At 45.9% G+C, this 17,914-nt stretch overlaps 1 protein-coding gene across 4 annotated transcripts in view; it reads left to right on the top strand.

Moving 5' to 3' along the window:
- Nucleotides 1–17,586, top strand: part of LOC102306778 (MLLT6, PHD finger containing) — a 30,396-nt gene extending 12,810 nt beyond the window's left edge. For 2 of the 4 annotated variants that reach the window (XM_042219581.1, XM_042219580.1), the window contains 12 exons: nt 863–952; nt 1,041–1,188; nt 1,993–2,799; nt 3,223–3,419; nt 4,322–4,439; nt 4,637–4,703; nt 5,059–5,207; nt 9,270–9,470; nt 9,708–9,784; nt 9,947–10,317; nt 10,919–11,006; nt 13,191–17,586. In XM_042219581.1, coding sequence (XP_042075515.1) covers nt 863–952; nt 1,041–1,188; nt 1,993–2,799; nt 3,223–3,419; nt 4,322–4,439; nt 4,637–4,703; nt 5,059–5,207; nt 9,270–9,470; nt 9,708–9,784; nt 9,947–10,317; nt 10,919–11,006; nt 13,191–13,514 — 2,637 coding nt within the window. In that variant the 3' untranslated portion in view covers nt 13,515–17,586. The remainder of the gene's footprint in view (nt 1–862; nt 953–1,040; nt 1,189–1,992; nt 2,800–3,222; nt 3,420–4,321; nt 4,440–4,636; nt 4,704–5,058; nt 5,208–9,269; nt 9,471–9,707; nt 9,785–9,946; nt 10,318–10,918; nt 11,007–13,190) is intronic. The other 2 variants (XM_014332634.2, XM_042219582.1) reach the window with 2 other exon arrangements.
- Nucleotides 17,587–17,914: the final 328 nt, after the last annotated feature.

Here is a 17,914-nt window from a genome sequence, read left to right as displayed (position 1 = left end):
TTATCGTTTTGATGTTCCGGCAGAGATATGGCTCCACAGTCAGGGAGCGGACGCTTCACGCAGTTGTTGAACTGAAAAAGAGATGAAGAAGAAAAGCGTGTTCCTTCCAGTCAAATCTCAGCTGAGCTGTAAAAGCAGGTTTTGTTGCAGAAAGCTCGGTTTTATGGCAACCTTGGACCGGTTAAATATGTGATCTAGTGTCGCGTAGATGCTGGCGGCAGCTGGCGGATTCAGGCTGTTAAAAGTTGGCTGTGCGGTTGTCTTGTTGTTGTGAACAGAATTTTGCAGGATTACATGTTAAATACACTTGTTTGCACTTTTTCGGTTGTAGGTTTTAGACTGACACAGTAGCGTGTGTGAGACGGCTGTGTGAAGCATATATTTTCAGTCAACGTCTGGCGCTACATGATGCCATTTTCAGCATAACCCACTGTGAAACTGAATCTAACACCCTGCTTTTAAGCCAGTAGCAGATAGAAGAGACCAGTATTTCTTATCATTTAGCTAGTGGCACTGAGTCATACTGATCGCAGGCTCGCTTGTAATCATTGATTTTAGTCTGATATGATAAAAATGGCTGTTTGGGATATTCTGATATAAAAAAATAAATCAGTAGTTTTTGCTGTGACAGAAAGCCAGACGCTTTTATTCAGAATAATCTTCATCAAATGCAGTTACAGTGATGCACAAACAGATTTGACTGTGCTGTTAGCGTATCCCTGCAGACATTGTTGTTGAAGCTGGTTGACTGTAGCATATATTCCACTCGCTGCGTTTGTGTAATGTGCCAGTGTTGACTCTGCAGCCTTGATTCTAGGCTCAAGCTTGTGTATTTGTATGTGTGTGTTGTTGCTTTTTTCAGAGTCATAAAGACAAGATTCGGCAAAAGGAGCGCCACAAAAAGTCGAGCGACAACCTGAGCTCCGCTGTGACATCCAGCGGCATAGAAAAGGTATCCGAGGACACCACACAGTGATTGAGAGACGCCGCGATGTCTCAGTCAGTGCTTTAATGGTTTTGACCCGTCTGTGTTGGGACAGATTTCCTCAAGTCACCACAGCAGCAAGGACGGCGAGGGGAAGTCCAAGAAGCTGAGCTCGCACGGTCACAGTCATCGGAGCAAGAAGACCGGAAGCACCGGCAAGAGCTGCTCCTCATCGTCCTGCTCCTCCAGTCCATTCAACACAGGTACCACATGAAGGGTCAGCGCTCGATTTCTTCTCGAGTTCAGATGTGATCGATGCCCATGCAGCCCGGTACATCGACAGCACAGTTTGAATTATTTGTATACACTAGCCGAATGATATTTTATAATTACAGTATAATTTGTAGTAAAAGTTTGAGTGTGCCCCACGTCGTCTTCCTGCCTGCTCTACATCGTCCCCGGCAAATACAGACCAACAAACGTAAAGCAAATCGAGTTTTAGTTTGATCTTCATCCAGCCGTGCTGTGGTTCTGTAGGACGAACAGAGCGGCGGGGAACTTGTGGATGAGGTGGAGTTATGCAGGACTGCTGCTGGCTGCCTCTGTGGGAGGAGAGGCTGCTGCTCCACTTTAAGATGTAACAGGGGTGATTGCATCATCTTGGCTGCTGTTGTGTTGTTGAGAAAAACAGAAGCTCGCTGGGATTTTTATCCACACACGTGCCCCTAAATTCAATTTCCGTTCAGCACGGATCCATTTCTGTCTCGAATATGAGAGAAACGCTCGCTCTGTAGAGTCCTGCACCAGTTGGTTTTCTTTCAGTGGCCTCGTACTTTTTAAATTTAAAATATGTAAGCAAGAAAAAACACTGTCATTAGTGAAGCTTTCACTTAAGCCAGTTTGTTTCACAGGTAAACTTCTAACTGGGATTGGTGGAAGCACCGTCATTGCCCTGTGCATGACCAGTTAGCTTCTCCTCTCTTACTGGGTTCTGTTGAACCCTGGAGACGGAGGGAGGTCGTGTGGCCGTTTGTGTCTGACTTTAACTCTTTGTTTTTCTCCTTCAGGTGGTTCCCTGTCGTCTGCTCAGGAGTTTCATCAGTTCTTATCTTCTTCCCGCCTGGAGCGTGAACATGACCGAGGAGGTGACGACCACAGCGGAGAGGAGCGCAAGGAGCGTCACAGGAGACCGGCAGTCCAGGCGGAGGAGGAGGAGGAGGAGGAGGAGGATGTAAAGGAAGAGGAAAAAGACGAGGAGGAGGAAGAGGAGGAGGACTGTAAATACCACAAGCCACCAGCACTGACCCCCGCTGAGGGCCCGCTAGCAGGGTCGCAAGGTCACGACAGGCCAGAAGGCAACTCCAGCCCTTTCGAGAACAAAGTCACCATCTCCACCTTCGGGTCCATCATGCGCATCACGTCGTCGTCGGGGCTCGGCAGCAGCAGCAAGATCCGAAAGATCTCCTCGTCGAGCGACTACAAACCCTCCAAATCTCTCTGCAAGCCATCCCAGCTGAGCACGCCGCCCATCCTGGAGGAGGCCGACCCTGAGGACAAAGCCACGCTTCCACCGCCGCTGCCTCGAGAGAGGAGGCACCGTGGCAACAAGAAGAGCCGCCACGGCCCGGGGCGCCCGCGGGGGAGCAAGAACCGAGAGAGGAGGGGGGAGGAGGAGCACCACCACCACCATCACCACACAGCGCCGCCTCCCCTAGCCTTAACCTCGTCGCTCTATCCGAGCCCGTCCTCCATCCCCCACCCCACCTTCTCCTCAACGCTGCCTCCCACCGCCACCTCTTCCACTTCCTCTTCTTTCTCCTCGTCCTCCACTGGTAGTTTTTCTACAGGCCGCGGCAACTCGCTGCTCGGCTCTGGTGAGTCTGAGCGAGTGGGCGTGTGCGGTAGCCCTCTAGCTTCCTGTGTGTGGTGAAGGAAAAAAACTGAAGCGCTATCTCTTTGCACTTTGGTGCGTTTCCATTACACGCAGCAGCTTATCTCTGTATCAGAAGCGCAGCGAAAAAAAACTCCTGGAATTAAGAATGAACGGAATAAGTCGACTGTTTCTTGGCACCACTTTTAAAATATTTGTTAAATCTCTTTCAGAACGTTTGTGTAATCTGTGCGAGGCAGTGATATTGTCCTACATGGTGTTTTTGTGTGCGCCGCACGTGTCTGTAGTGCATTTCCTGCCCTACTTTCCATTTGATTGGCTCACGTGTTCCTCTTTCTGCAGTCATACGACTTCTAAGATGAAAACGACAAACACCTTATTCCTTTCTTTCTTTTATGTCTCTCAGGCATCTACTCCAGTCTCAAGGACCCTCTCACACTGGGCGGGGGTGTCTGCAGTACCCCCCTTTCCCTGGGTGGAGGGGTGTGTAGCACCTCCTTGTCCCTGGGAGGGGGCATGTGTAGCACCCCTCTCTCCTCAGGACTCCTTCCATCCCACTCCTCGCTGTCTCTTCCACCAGTCAACGCTGTGTCAAACACACAGGTACGTCACAAAGAGAGGACGTGTGCTGTGTCAGCAAACAACATTTCAACAAAATTAAATGACACATGAAGTTTCAGGCCTGAGGATTATAGGAAAATTCATAATCACGATTTACAGTAAGCAGCAACGGAGGAGTTAGCCTCTGACTAGCAGGTGTTTTTACTTGTAGAGCTGGTGCCAGCCTGCCTCCACTGCAGCATCGCTGTGGGTGCAGGTCAATGACTCATTACAGTCACTGGGTGCAACTGGGGTAAAGAGAGGTGGTGCTGCAGAGTCAAAGCTGACACCAGCCACCAAAAGCCGACCGCAAGAGCCCCCGAATGATCCTGAGACAAAAGCAGCTGCAGACAGACACCAAAGTCCTTCCACACGTCTTCACTTGTACTCCCTTAGTTGTCATCAAAGTCTCTCTTTTAGTTGTCTTGGCTCGAACTGAAACACACAGTTCAGGGTGGAACAGGGTGTGTCTGCTTCATAAGAAAAGAAGTGGAGTGTTGTACCAAAACTGAGTGCAGCAGCGTAATCATGCACAGCGGTGCGGATACTTTCACCTCGCGTCCAGAGACGTGCATGTTGGGTTCTAATGTGCACGTATGTGTGAATGTGAGTGTGTCTGGTTGACCTGTGCAGGTACCCTGTAGCCTATGACGGCTGGGACAAGCTGAAGGAAAGTGAGTGTGTTCATAAACAATGATGAGCGGACAGATGTGGAAGTCATGAAGAACCTGGAAGCACAATTCATTCTCGAGTTATTTTTGATAGATGTGTGTTACGTTTCCAGTAGATGGATGTTTTCTTCACAAAAAGATCCGTTTTGAGTTGTTTTTTTTTAACTAAAATCCTTTCGTGATTATCTCCATGCTTTCTTTGTCAGCCAGATGTTGACGTTCGCTGTCTTATAGGTGAATCCAGGTTCCAGCGCCTCCTACAGCCTGACCTCCACTCAGCCTTTCACCAGCTGTCTCTCCACAGCCCTGACACTGCCGCCACTACTGAGCCAAGCCCAGACCTCACTGCCAGGTGACAGGAAGCACTTCTTGAGAAACGAATGTTGGCTTTAGATAAGCTTCACAAAAAAACCTTGCTCTGGCTCAAATCCTCTTTCAGAAATCCAACATTAAACGTGCTGTTGTTGCGCAGTAAACACGGCGCTTTGATGACGCTGCCTTTCAGTAAATGTGAGCGCACATGAAATTAATGTCTGTTCCTTTTCTCAGAGTCGGACCTCGATGATTGTCGCTTCCCATGTCAGGGGAACTCACCGAGAGAGAGTCTTTCCTCGCAGTGAGTCTTTGCTTTTTTGTCTTTATTATTATCTTTTAGTGTCAAATCCTGAAAACAATACATCATTCTTACACTTCAGATTTACTGACTGAAATGAGTCAGCAAGTAGAGAGATGCACAAACCACTGGTGACGCATCATTCATTTGTTCAAATCATCACTTGGTTGATTTTTCCCTTTGTCATTTTTATTACCAGCAACAGGAAAATACCAGCTGGTTAACAATCAAAGCGTCTATGTGGATAAAAACACAAACCACAGCCACAGAGGATGATTGGTAGTTTCCCAGCTTGGCTGCAGAAGCTGTGACGTGTCGCTTCTGACTTCCTGTTGACTTTATCCTCTTCCACGCCCAGGTCTCCGATGAGCTGTCTTCCTCTTCTGTTCGACCAGAGGGACGGGCTGGGCGCCGGAGTCAGAGCCCGTCCTGAGAACGTCCCTCCAGCCAGCTCTCACATTGATCTGCTGCTGGAGAAACACAGCAACGGAGAGATGGGAGTCAACAGTAAGTAAGGCCAGTGGGACTAGATATTGAAAAGTGTTTATAAGATGAATGAAATGGCAAATATACTTGATGGACCTGCAGTTACTGTGCTGGTACTGGGTCGGACCCCTTTTTGCCTTCAGAACTTGTTTCGTAGCAAAGATTCAACGAGGTGCCATGCAAACAGAGATTTTGGTCCATATTCACAGGATAACTTCATGCAGTTGCTGCACATCCATGATGAGAATCAGCCTTTCCACCACATCCCAAAGGTTTAATGTCCAACAATATTTTCACGGACCGGCCTTTAAGGTGTCGCGGAGAAATACAACAAAATAAAAAATACTAAAAAAATAATAATAAACGCGAATTCACTGTGTAACTTTATGAGCAGCGTCCTCCTGAAATGCGCCAACAACACTGAGAGTAACATCCTCCTCTCTGCCCCTTAATGCTCTCTGGTCGCTATGGTAACACGTAAATATTTCTTTCAAAATAAGACGCACAACTACAACACGGGAAAAGACCCGGGGAAACCGAGTTAACGATAAAAACCCCGAAAACCGTAAATTTCACACCCGAGCCTCAACTCTCGCGGCCCGGTACCAAACAACTCACGGACCGGTACCGGGATCGCTGTGCTCATAAAAGGATGGACACGGTCAAGAACAGTTCTCAGTTACTGATCCATGGATAGATCCCTATTTTCATGTTGTTCACGCCAAAGTCTGAGACTACCGTCTGAATTCACAGCAAATATCGAGACTCATCAGAGCAGGAATCGTTTTTCTAATTTTCTGAGGTGCAGAAGAGCAACCGAGGTGCTCTTCTGCATGCTTTGGTTGTAACCAGGAGTTATTTGAGTTACTGTTGCCTTCCTGTCAACTCAAAGCAGTCTGGTCGTTCTCCTTTGACCTCTGGTGTAAACAAAGCATTTTCTCCCAGGGAGCTGCTGGACAGATATTTTCCTTTTCTTTATCAGTCTTTGTGAACCCTGGAGATGCTTATGAGGGAAGATCAGCAGTCTGAAATACTCAGGCCAGCCTGCCTGGTATCAACAAAGTCACCTTAATCCCATTTCTTCCCCATGCTGATGCTCAGGTTGAACCTCAGCTGCTCGCTTTGACCTTAATGCATCGAGTTGCTGAACTGGTGTACCTAATGAAGTGGCCAGCGAGTGTATTCTGTGCATAAAGGACGGACATAAACAGAGTGATATGTACAAGTTGCCTCATAAACTGCAGGAGTGCGTAAAATATTCGAACTTTACTCAGCAGGCTGGAGCACAGACTCGTGAGGCGTGTGCTTCTTTGAGTGGTCTGTTAACATGGCGTGTGGCGTGCTGTACAGTTAGCTGCACGGCCAGTCGTATTATTTGTAAGAATCGGTTGTTGGCCAGTCAGAGTAGCCACGCCACCAACTTTATCAATTAAAAAAAATCAAACCAGGTGACTTAAGAAAATGTTTCTTCCAGCATGAAGCTGTTATGGACCATGTCTACAGACCATTTCCTGCAGTGAGATGTAAACTGGGCATTTTAACACAGGAGCCTCAAGTGGCCATCAGAGGAACTGCAGGGTTGTTTTAGTACTACTTTGCTCAGTGCTAAGATCTTTGAGCCTCTCAGAATCCTTCAAAAACAGATCTGAGAAAGAGAAAGGACTCTTTGCTTGACCCTTTCACTTCATTTTAAGCCAGAAATGTTGGGAACCTTACACGTAGACGCTGCCGGCCTCTGTGTGTGCCTCGTGCTGTCGTCAGATGATGAATGTACCTGTGTGAGGACAAAAAAAAGCTCAGCAAGAGATCAGATGTGCTCTCGGTTCTGAAAGCTGCTCCAGCAGCTGCTTTGTTTCTGCCGTTGTATTTCTGCTCGTCTCTCCGCTGAACCAGATTGCTCACCGCCTTTTGCTCTGACTCACTTTTTCTCCAGGGACATCATCAGCTGACACTTGCTTTCAAATCTATTATTTGCTCATTTTTTTCTTCCTACACCCAGCACTGTCAGTGCTTTTGGCTCACGCTTGCATGCACACGGCTTTTTATTTCCATGGTTGCTGCTCTTCTCTTTTTGGTCTCATCGCGCTCAGCTAGGTGTATTTCTCTAAAAGGAAATACCCCCACAGTCCTCACCTTAATTATATTTATCTGCATGAGAAAGCGTAACATTTATTTTGCAGATTTTTCTGTGTGCGTTTCTTTTTTTTTGAGCCTAACTAGTAACTTGTGACATACTCTCAAAATAAACACACTCATTTCTACTTAAACAGCAAAGTGTTGTATAAAAATAAGTGACTTAACTTGAGTGCACAAGGCTCAAAATGTGGCATGTTTCAGGACCCAGCCTTTGTTTTGTGACCTCTAATATTTTCCAGCATAACTCTGCCCGACTTCAACCCAAGCGGGGGCCCGAACTGCCAGAATAATTGGAAACACCTGTGAGACAGTGCATGACTTTAAAAAAAAGCACAGTGCAGGTTGCTGGGTCCACTCTTGTCAAACATATCTCCGATCGTTTAGCCGTGACTAGTTTATCCCAGTACGTCCAGTAAATCGGCGTGTTGATGTTTAACTACACAAAAACAGAAGGTTTGCTTTGGGTCGATGTGCAAGTTTAACTGTTCGCAATACATGAAAACTGTACGCCCATCGACTGCTCTGTGCCCTTGATTGTATTGAGCAGCTCTTCCAGCAAAGCGAGTTTAATCTGATCAAGCGCTTGCTGACAGAAACGGTCTCTGGGTGGGCGGCCATCTGCCCCGACCGGCTGGGGCGAGAGGAGAGCAGAGAGGCAGGAAACATCCAATGCTAGTACTTACTTTTTGTTTGAGCACCACCAGCTGGTTGTTACAGTAAATACAATAATTATGATAATAATACCGAGAGCAGAACTCCTCCAGTGTTCATCTGTGTTTGTGATGTGAAAGGTCCAATTTTAACTGATATTCCTGGATCCCTTTTGTGCCGATCCACCCATCACCCGCTAAAAATGATAAAACAACCAACCCGAGCCAATCCTAAAACTTCTCAGGCAGTAATCATAACAATGCTTACAGTAATGATGACAGCTGGAGTTCCTAACCCAGAAATACTTACAAAATGGGGTCAGGAAGCGAGAGAACACAAAACCCACTGACATGCAATAGCGAGCGAAAGAGAGAAGTGGGAGTCCCAGTGCATCATGGGATGTCTTCCAGCAGTCTGAGCCTAAAATAGCACGACTGAGGGATGGTTCAGGTTCACTGGATGCAGCTCTAACTATCAAAACTAAAAGTTTGAAGTTGAGAGGGAGTCTGTCTCTCCAGAGCCCAAACTGGGAGCTGGTTCCTCAGGAGAGGGGCCTGGAAGCTGAAGGCTCAGCCTCAGGCTGGACTGTTGAAAACGAGCGATGCCTGATTTAGACTCGCGCGGGGAACCTTTGTAGCGCCCACAATGTGACCTACGTAAGTGTGTGCTGCATTATGCCTGAGTTACCATGTTGTAAATAAAAAAATAAAATAAAATGCTGGGACTTTTTTTGCGTCCTTGGTCCCTGCTCAATTTTTTTTCACATCCGGACCGATAATTTCAACCATCTCTCCGGGAATCTGACGACATTTGTGAGTCATATATTGATGCTATATTGAGGCGATACTGAACTCTGATAGTGAAATGCGCTGCTGGGGTGTTGTGGTATTGTGGTGCCGTTTCCCACGTGGTGCATTATAGCTGAATAGAAAAAAGAGCGCGAACACCTGCTGGAGCCCCAGATGGCAGAGAGAGAAATCTTCCACAGAGTGAGAGAATCAGTGGAGGTGATCACAGAGGCCAGGGAGGGTCTGATATGTTTCAGCTGCCTCTCCAGAAATTCTCAGTTTAAAATGTGCCTGTTGAGGGCAGTCGTCCCTCTTTTACTGTGCAGATCTTTGAGCAGGAAGACCGCTGTAACCAAATTCTACACTGAGCTCACAGAGGCTGCAGCGCAGAATGCAGACTAGCATCACCAGCTCCATTATTTAATAATTAATTTAAAATAGTGTGTGCCTCTTTGAAGATGGTAGGAAACACTGGACTGAAGTGTGGCGTGTCCTCTTGTCCCCTCAGTTATGGAGATGCTCCAGTCGCTGCACTCCCTGCAGCAGGAGAACCAGCGGCTCCAGGACCAGATCCTCAGCCTGACGGCCAAGAAGGAGCGACTGCAGCTGCTCAACACGGAGCTGGCCGTGCCTTTCCCTCCACAGCTTCACTCCACCCAGGGCTCCATGCACACGTCCGCCCAGATCAACTTCCTGTCATCCACCCAAGGTCAGATTAAGCTCCTCTGTCCACTTTCATAAGCGAACTTCAGGGCACATAAATCCCATCGCCTTCTTTTATTTTTTTTAAGCTGCATTCCTTCATCCTCCCTTTGCAGCCCCACCCGCTCACACGGATGATTTATTGATGTTAATTAACCGTAGGAACAGTTTTGATAGTACAGAAAATGGTGTTCAGTGCAAACCTGGTAGTTTTCACCCTGTGATTGTGGCTCTCATTCCTTAGACCCCCTGAGCACCAATAAGAGTCCCCTGCCCAAAAGCTGCTTCCTGAATGACACCTCCTTTGTTACCTCGTCTGAGGTGAGAAACTTTAGTTCCTTTCGTGTCTCAAAATCACCGTGCAATCCCGTCAGGCACCATTAGCAAGTATATTTGTCTTTTTTAAGCCTCTTTGTAGATTTTCTCAATTTTACGGTAAACTCAGTAAAAAGCTGCTCGCTTGCTCTCTTGTGTTTGTTCCAGGAGCTGCACTCCGGTAGTCCGTCCCGAAGCAGCTCGTCTCTTTCCTTCCAGAGCACCCCCCCTCCTCAGCAGAGCCCCGCCTCCTTCGGGCAGCCGCTGCTGAACGGCTTGAATCGAGGGTTGAACGACGGTTTGGGGGCGATCGCTCAGGCCGGCGGCTCCGCACTGCCCGTGGTGGGCGGACTCATGGCGTCTATCGTGGGAAGTCCTCAGCTGGCCGTGAACGGCGTGCTCGGCAGTCTGAACGGAGTGATCCAGTCGCCTGTGCAGAACGCTCCTCAGCCCGCGCTCCCGGCCCTGCGACCCCAACCTCCACCCCTCAACCCCCTGGCGCTGGCTCAAGGCTTTCAGCTTCCCAAGAGTGCGAGTCCGTACGTAAAAAATCTGTCTGTAAAAACCACAGAAGAAGAAAACAAGAGCCTCTAAATGAATTAACTAACTTTGGTTGTTTCAGATTTTTTTAGGATTCAGTGATTTCTTTTTCTTTTCTTTTTCTATCCTTTTGAAGCGCAGAATCCCCTCACTCCTATTTTTAAATTTTAGTGTTTCTGCCACCAGCTGGCCACGTTCCTGTCTTCCCCATAGTAGGACGTAGCGGACTGTCATGGACTGCAGCTGTCGGTGGTTCTTCTCCTGCTCTGAGGAGCTGTGGTGAGATGGACGACCACTCCACCCCGAGGTTTGCAGCAGGTGGAGAGGAGCAGGTTCATGTGCCGCCACAGCGAGCGTGACGAGGCTGCAGCAGAACCACCGCCAGCTGAAGTTGATTGGCAGGAAGAAAGACCCACTATATTTGTTTCGTCAGTTATTTATGATCACGTCTTTGCTCCGTCGGAGATTATAAACACTGTTTATTAATAAATTAGCAAGAACATGTGTGCCTGCCCACTGACCCTCTAAATCTGTGAGAAACATTTAAACTCGGTGGCGCTCTCTGACAGGTGTGCTTCCACATGTCAACATCTGTTTCAGGTCGCCGTTCCTGTCAGAGCAGCAGAAGCAGCTTCTTCTCGAGCAGCAGCAGCTGCAGCAGTTCCTCACCTCGCAGAACTTCACACCTGTAAGGACACTCGCCTCGTCGCTCTGTCGTTCTCTCTGAGTTTTACATTTTCTCACAGCTTCTCTGACATTTTTCTCTAGCCACATGTTTCTGACTCGTGGTGTGATGATGTCATGAAACAGATAAACAAGCATATCAGCTAACGCTTGTTTAGCGAGGCGCGTGGCACAGACCCGTGTACCTGATAATTAAATGGCACGTATAAAGAAATGTCAAAGTAAAGCTAGAATTCGTCTGGTGAAAACTGAACCACAGATTTCTTGGATGGTCTGTTTGTACGTATAAGCACATAGTAAGATATGTTATTTGCCTGATTATTGCAGCTTCATCCAATTGCATCAATTTGTCAGTCAAAGCAGCCATTCCCCTAAAGATGCAAACTTTATGCTTAAATAAAAACTTGCATGCTGTAAAGTCGGTCATACTTACTTGGGAGTGTAAGCTGAAATCAAGTGGCCATTAGAGGAACTGCAGTTTTTCCGGTGTTTGCTGCTGGGTTCGACTCATTAATAAACACTTTCATTAGCTCACTGAACCACCACAGCGATAAAATCTGGGCCTAAATTGATTTAGGATAAGAAAAGGATGTTTATGGAACAGAATATTTTCTCGCTCACGCCTCAGAAACGGAGCAGCTCTCTGATGTTTGGTCGTGACGGGAACACCGAGCAAATCAGGGCTATTTGAATAAGCGCTAACAGCAGGGGCAATCTCACGCGTTATTTTTAGACTCATTCAGAAATTAGACTCGCCTCCTGTTCAGTAAAAACTAACTTTTTACAAAGAATTTATTACTGTCTGTAACTCAGGAACTTGCTGTAACACACTTTGAAGTTGGGAGATTAATACTGTGATATTAACCATTAGCAAGACCTCATATAGAGATACTAACCGATTCAATTATGTTAGTTAAGAAAGAGATTGTACCAACAATAATGTTTTGTGTCGAAGTCAACCAGCCGCCCTTATTTGACATGCAAAGTGAGGAAAGCTTGGTGGGGTGCAAACCAGTCAGGCACTGTAAATATAGGAACCAGTGGGTTTCCTGTTTGACTGTAAACTATAAGTACTTTGATATAGTAGACTAAAGACAGCGGGGAACTGGATACTTTCACTTTTCTGTTAGACGAGGCGACAGTGAAACAGACTGAACATTTGTTTACAGTTTTTACGTCCAATTTTTAAAAAATAAAATAAAACACGTGCAGCTTGAAAATAAACGTACTTGTGAGAGTTCCCACTCACACACAAGAAGTACGGTCAATGTGAACTGCTCCAGGTTTCCCTGAGATAAGGTGTGTTATCAGTTATCAGTCTGTTACTAACGCCAATCCAGTAACAGCAGAGCGAGGCAGTGCACTCGCCTCTGTAGCTGTTTGTCCTTCTGGCAGGAACCCTGTAAAAATCACTCGCTGCCACTCCTGTCCCCGGGTGCTCTCCACTGCTCTTAAGTTAGCTTAGACTACTTGACCCTGAATTCGACAAGCGCAGGTGCATCCTTACCCAGACACCTGAGCTGGACTCTTCCAGACATGCCTCAGCATTTCACTTCTTCTAAGTGTCGGGGTGCTCTGTTCTGCTATTTTTGATGGAAGCTGCTTTAAAGAACCCAGAGCAGATGAGGGTGCCGGGAAACCTGACAGAGGAGTGCTGCTCAGTTATGGCAGCGTGATTGTTCAAAGTACGATTGTTTTATACAAATATCCCCAAACTTAAACAGAAACTGGCATTTCCTGGAAATCCTTGAATGCAGTTCAAAGGAAAAACACTTGTGAGGCTCTCCTCTACAAGGCCTAAAAGCATGTAACTCAAGGGTGATGAAGGCCAGATGGCTCAAACAGGAAAGGGAGTAACAGCGGAGGTCATTGAGGAGAAGATGCAAAACCCCATCAAAGATCACAGACACGCAGTGGCTCCAGGGACAGTTTTCATTGTTTTTAACAGTCAGTTTGAACATAGAGACGCTCTTTGTCCACGCTGTCATTCCCAGCAGGAGCTACATGACCGGCAAATACACACAGGTGAACAAGAGTAGCATTATGTCCAACACTGCCCCCTGGTGACGGTCTGCCGCTTCTGCTCGGCGTTTACAGACTCCCAGCACTGTCAGCCCCCACACAAACCCCCATCAGCGCCTTTTCTCTGCTCGTCCCTTAAAGCCGCTCTCCTCTCATCCTCCTCCAGGAGCAGCAGGCCTTGGTGTGCCAGATGTTGCAGCAGCAGCGTCAGCGGGAGCTGCAGCGCCTCACGCTGACAGGAGCTCTCACCTCCACCCCCAACTCACCCATGATTGCCCAGTCACCCAACCTGCTGTCCTCAGCTACAGCCTCCCCCCTGCAGGGAGGCCAAGGAGGCGGGCTCTTCGGGCTGCAGGAGAACACGCTTCACAAACCCAGAGTGAGTAATACTCGTGATTGTCCTCCTGAAAAACTCCAGGAACCAAGAAACTCAGCAGCTCACTTCCAAGAGTTTTTATCAATCATTGACAAGAGAGTAGATAAAAGTTAATGACATGAAGTAGTGCCATATAAACACATGGGCAGAAGAGGAGAAACACTCAGTGCATCGTGGGAAAGTCCTCCAGCAGCCTTAGCGTATTGTAGCATATCTAAGGGAAGGTTCAGGGTCACCTGATGCAGCTCTAACGATCTGCTTTATCAAAAAGGTTCAAGCCTGGTCTTAAAAGTAGACAGGGTGCCTGTCTCCTAAATCCAAACTGGGAGCTGTGTCTGTGTAGGTTCTCAGTCATCCGGGTAATTTACGGAGCAGAACTTGAAGAAGTCCAGTCGCTTTCCTTTTCAAGCTTCATAGGAAACTGGTAGCTGGTTCCTCAGAAGAGTGCCTGAAAGCTGAAGGCTCTACCTCAGATCCTCCTTTTAGAAAGAGCTACACGTAAGCTGCAGTCTGAGGGCAAAGTGCTCTGTTGGGGTGATACGATACCACGAGGTCTTTAAGATAAGATGGAGCCGTTTAGATCCAGCTCTGGAGCTAATGAAGAGAAGCTGAAATCTAAAATGTTCCACCCACCTCGGTAACACGTCCCACAAGTCCTTAAAATCCGCTTAAAATCCATGCGAATATTTTATGTCTTTACAAATATTTGTCCTATTCCTACCCTACATTCACACTCACAAATTTTCTGCATTTATATCAAAGCTCGATTTTTCATATGTGAATAAAAAGATCTGACCAATCAAAGCACTCCATTTAGCAGTGCAGCTCAAAACGTGCACTGGTGCTGTATATACTTTACTACGTGTGGTTAAATAGTACAGTTTCACACACAGCTCCATGCTGCTCCGGTCAGTCGGCTCTCTGAAATCATTTCTCTGCCTCCTCAGACGTGATCCCAACTCTGCCAACGAGAGCTCGAACTGACCCGCTGACATCATGAAATGCATATGAAAGCGGCCGTGATACAGATTCAGCTCCTGGATCAAACCACGAAACCTCATACAGACTTTTGTCAGTGTGCGAAGGCGCTTCCGCAACAAGCTCGCATCTGAAAAACTCTGAATTTCATGTAGCTACGCGCTCGGGGTGTAGTGGCCTCAAGTCCACATTTATTTCGCCCATATCTGGACATCCTGTTATACTTCAGATGAAGGTGAAGATGTGCTGGAAACCCTCTGCTCTCTGTGTTTTCAGGCTACTGGAGAGAAAGGTGGAGACAAGAATGGCTGATGTTTCTCCACAACACGCGAGCAGCTCCGATGAAAACATCAGGCATGACGTGCCGCCTTGAAGAGGTCAAATTTCCAGGACTTTCTCCTTCTCTGTCGTCTTTATCTTAAGCCCTCTTTTATGAATGTACAACAGGATGGACTTTAATGTCAAGGTGAAGTTTTTCGTGTTTTGAAATTCTTGATATCAGAGGTTCTTCTCATAGGGTTTTTTTGTGTGTAGGCAGCTTTCAGAGAGCATGAATACAGTGGTCTCTTCTTAAATTGCACTAATTTGTTAGCTAGACCAATGGGGCTGCTGATGAAGGCAGAGTTCATGAACCGAAGGTCTGAGTCTCTCTTCTCTGACCTCCCAAGCACTGACTGTTCATGAATTCCCTCCAGAGTTTCCATTCAGTGCGTCAGCGAGGAAAAAAAGCAAGAAAAAAAAAAAAAAGCGGACTTCTGCCACTTCCTGCAACCTCAACTGTCTTCCTCGATATTGTGTCTTCCCTTTGTGTTCACCCCACTCAATTTCATCCAGATCTTCTATATGTGAAGCCTCTCACGGGCACTTATTATGTAAAGGATCAACATACAATCATTTTTGATGTGTGGTTAGTGGCATTTCGACATTAAGCTAGTTATTACCTCAGACTTTGTATTTTTCATTGTTGACTTTTGTGCAGACTCATTACCACAATAGCCTTCACTGGATATAAAATGCCCACCAAAAAGATATCTTGGTGTTTGCTCTAAGGTATTAACTCATGTAAATGTAAAAATGACACAGCACCTGCGTGTCCAGAAAGCCGCCATCGTCTGCGGGCGAGCCCCGGGTTTTGTTCCAGACCACCACCAGAGTTTCTCAAGACTTTTATATCCTTCTAGTTGCTGTCGAGATTAAGCGGACGAAACCAAACATTTGGAAATTGTAAGTAAGAAATTAATAGTTTTTTCCTAAACAAGTGTGCACTTTGCATGTTAGTAGCTAACAGAGCAAATTAGCCATCAACACAGTACCTTCTAAAGGATGCTCGGTACTTCATAGGTCGCTAGGGACTAACAGGTTTTTGATTTTTCTGAGTATTTTGCACTCCTGTCCTGAAGTGTCAGTCTTTTACTGTCATACATAGATATTCCTTTCGTGTCCACCAACTAGCTGTTCTTTTAGCAATACTGGATAGATAATGCCTTAATGATGTTAGATTTACAGAGGAAACCACGAGCCCAAAGGCTCACTCTCTTCTCGTCTTTCTTTGATAACGTGTTTTTTTTATTGCGGGTACACGGAGGGTCACGTTGTCCGACGAAAGCACTCTTCCTAAGCCCATTTATATACTTTTGATAGCTGACTGATAATTTCAACAGTGGAAAAACGTGTGAAGCGTATAGTGGTGACTAAAGTGTCAAAGCATTTTCTATTGTGCGTTTTGTGTTGGAATGTTTTTGAGTTGTTTGTGCTTCAGAGACCTGAGAAAAAGGACTTGTAGAGAATCTGCACAGCAGTTTGAACCGCTCGTAATGAAAGTGCTGCAGAAACAGAATCGATGTAGGAAACAGGGAGGCTGCAGGGCGACCGGGGGCAGCTGTGGCATTTTGGGTTTTTTACATTTTCTTTCACAACTCACAAAATAGTTGCATCAAAAACATGACATATGTTGCAGTTTCAATTAAAACTGCACCAGTTTATCGTCTGTGGTGTAGACGAGCAGAAACTAGACGTTTGATGTGTTTTTTGAGAAGACTTTTAAAACTTCATCTTCTAGCTTTCCTTCCTTCTGTGTCAAAATGATGCTCTAATGTAGCATGACTGAACGATCTGCGTTTCCTCTTTCTGCGCAGCATTAAAATAGACAAAAGGCAACAATTTGGACACGAGCTCGTTAATCCTGCCGGCGTGTCGACGCCCTAGCTTTCTGATTGGATACATTAGCGTTGGGTGTTACAGGTGTCCCTGGTCTCCCCTAATAAGCTTTTCCTTCCACTTTATGAAGCAACACCTCCGCTTAGCTCAGTTTTACTAACAAAGGCTCGTCACCATTTCACCTTTTTCGCCCTCAAATGAAGGGATTATTTAATTTCCTCCTTCCTTCATTTGTCACTCTGTTTGGAGTCTTGAACATGAACTCCCATACATGTGATATCTATTTTTATTTTATTTTATTATGTTGTTAGCAGCTCATGTAGACATCAGAAGCTTCACGCAGCTCAATGGTTGGTGATAAATACTGTAGCAATGACAGAAGGAGAATGTTGACAAAGACATGAGCCAACGTGACTCCTGCTGGGAGGTCTGCAATTTACCAAGTATGACCAGCGCGACCACACGATCGCCTGCAGAGCGGCGCGAGGGATTTCTGAAACAGTTTCTTTCTCATGTTGCACTGGGGCGCTTTGGCCCAATTGTAAAATGTTTTTTTTGTTTGTTTGTTTGTTTTTTTGAGATCCGAGTTGTATACTTTAATATGTTTGTGTAAAAACACATTCATTCTTTTAAGCTTTGAAGTTTGGGTAAAGATAATTCATGTTATGAATGTCGTACTGTGTATCTTTTATGTATTGCAACATTTAAGCACCTGGCTCCGAGTGACGTCTGATGGACGGCAAAGTTAACTATCGGGATATGAATTGCATGAAATGCAGTGATGTCTCTCAAATGTATCGCTAAATACCAAGTAATAGCTATGCATAATTTTAAATGCATTGTTCCCTGAAGAGAAAAAAAAAGGAAATGAAATGAGCACTGAATTTAAAAAGGACAAGCACGTTGTCATTGTACAGTGTATTTGTTTGAGAGAATCGATTGAAGCAAATTTGACGATATTCAGATTAAAATCCCTGTAAAGTATTTTGATATTTTTGTGTGTAAAATTAAAAGGACAGATTAAGACAACTTTTTTTTGTCAATAAATGTATTTTACTGAGTTCTTTGACATTTTCTCTTGGATGTCGAGTGATTTAACTGTGGGTGTATTTTACTCACCGTAAAGGAATCGACTTCAGGTAAAGTGAACACATTGACTTTACACCACTATGAGAAATACAGAAAGTAAAGAAAAATGCTTTCTAACGTGCTGTAAAGTTTATGAAAAGTTCACCTTTTTTGGAGGTTTATTAGAAATGAACTGATTTATTCATGTTAAAATGGGAAGACAATTAAAATGACTTTCAAGACGTGCTTTAAAGGATTTTAGGGTTTCTGCGAGCCTCATGTCCTCAGTTCGATGAGTCCTGATGGCAAAA

This window comes from Haplochromis burtoni, unplaced genomic scaffold, assembly GCF_018398535.1.
Source record: "Haplochromis burtoni strain Fernald_Lab_line unplaced genomic scaffold, NCSU_Asbu1 Contig_35, whole genome shotgun sequence".
NCBI classification, from domain to species: domain Eukaryota; kingdom Metazoa; phylum Chordata; class Actinopteri; order Cichliformes; family Cichlidae; genus Haplochromis; species Haplochromis burtoni.
This window is presented reverse-complemented; position numbering and strand designations above follow the sequence as displayed.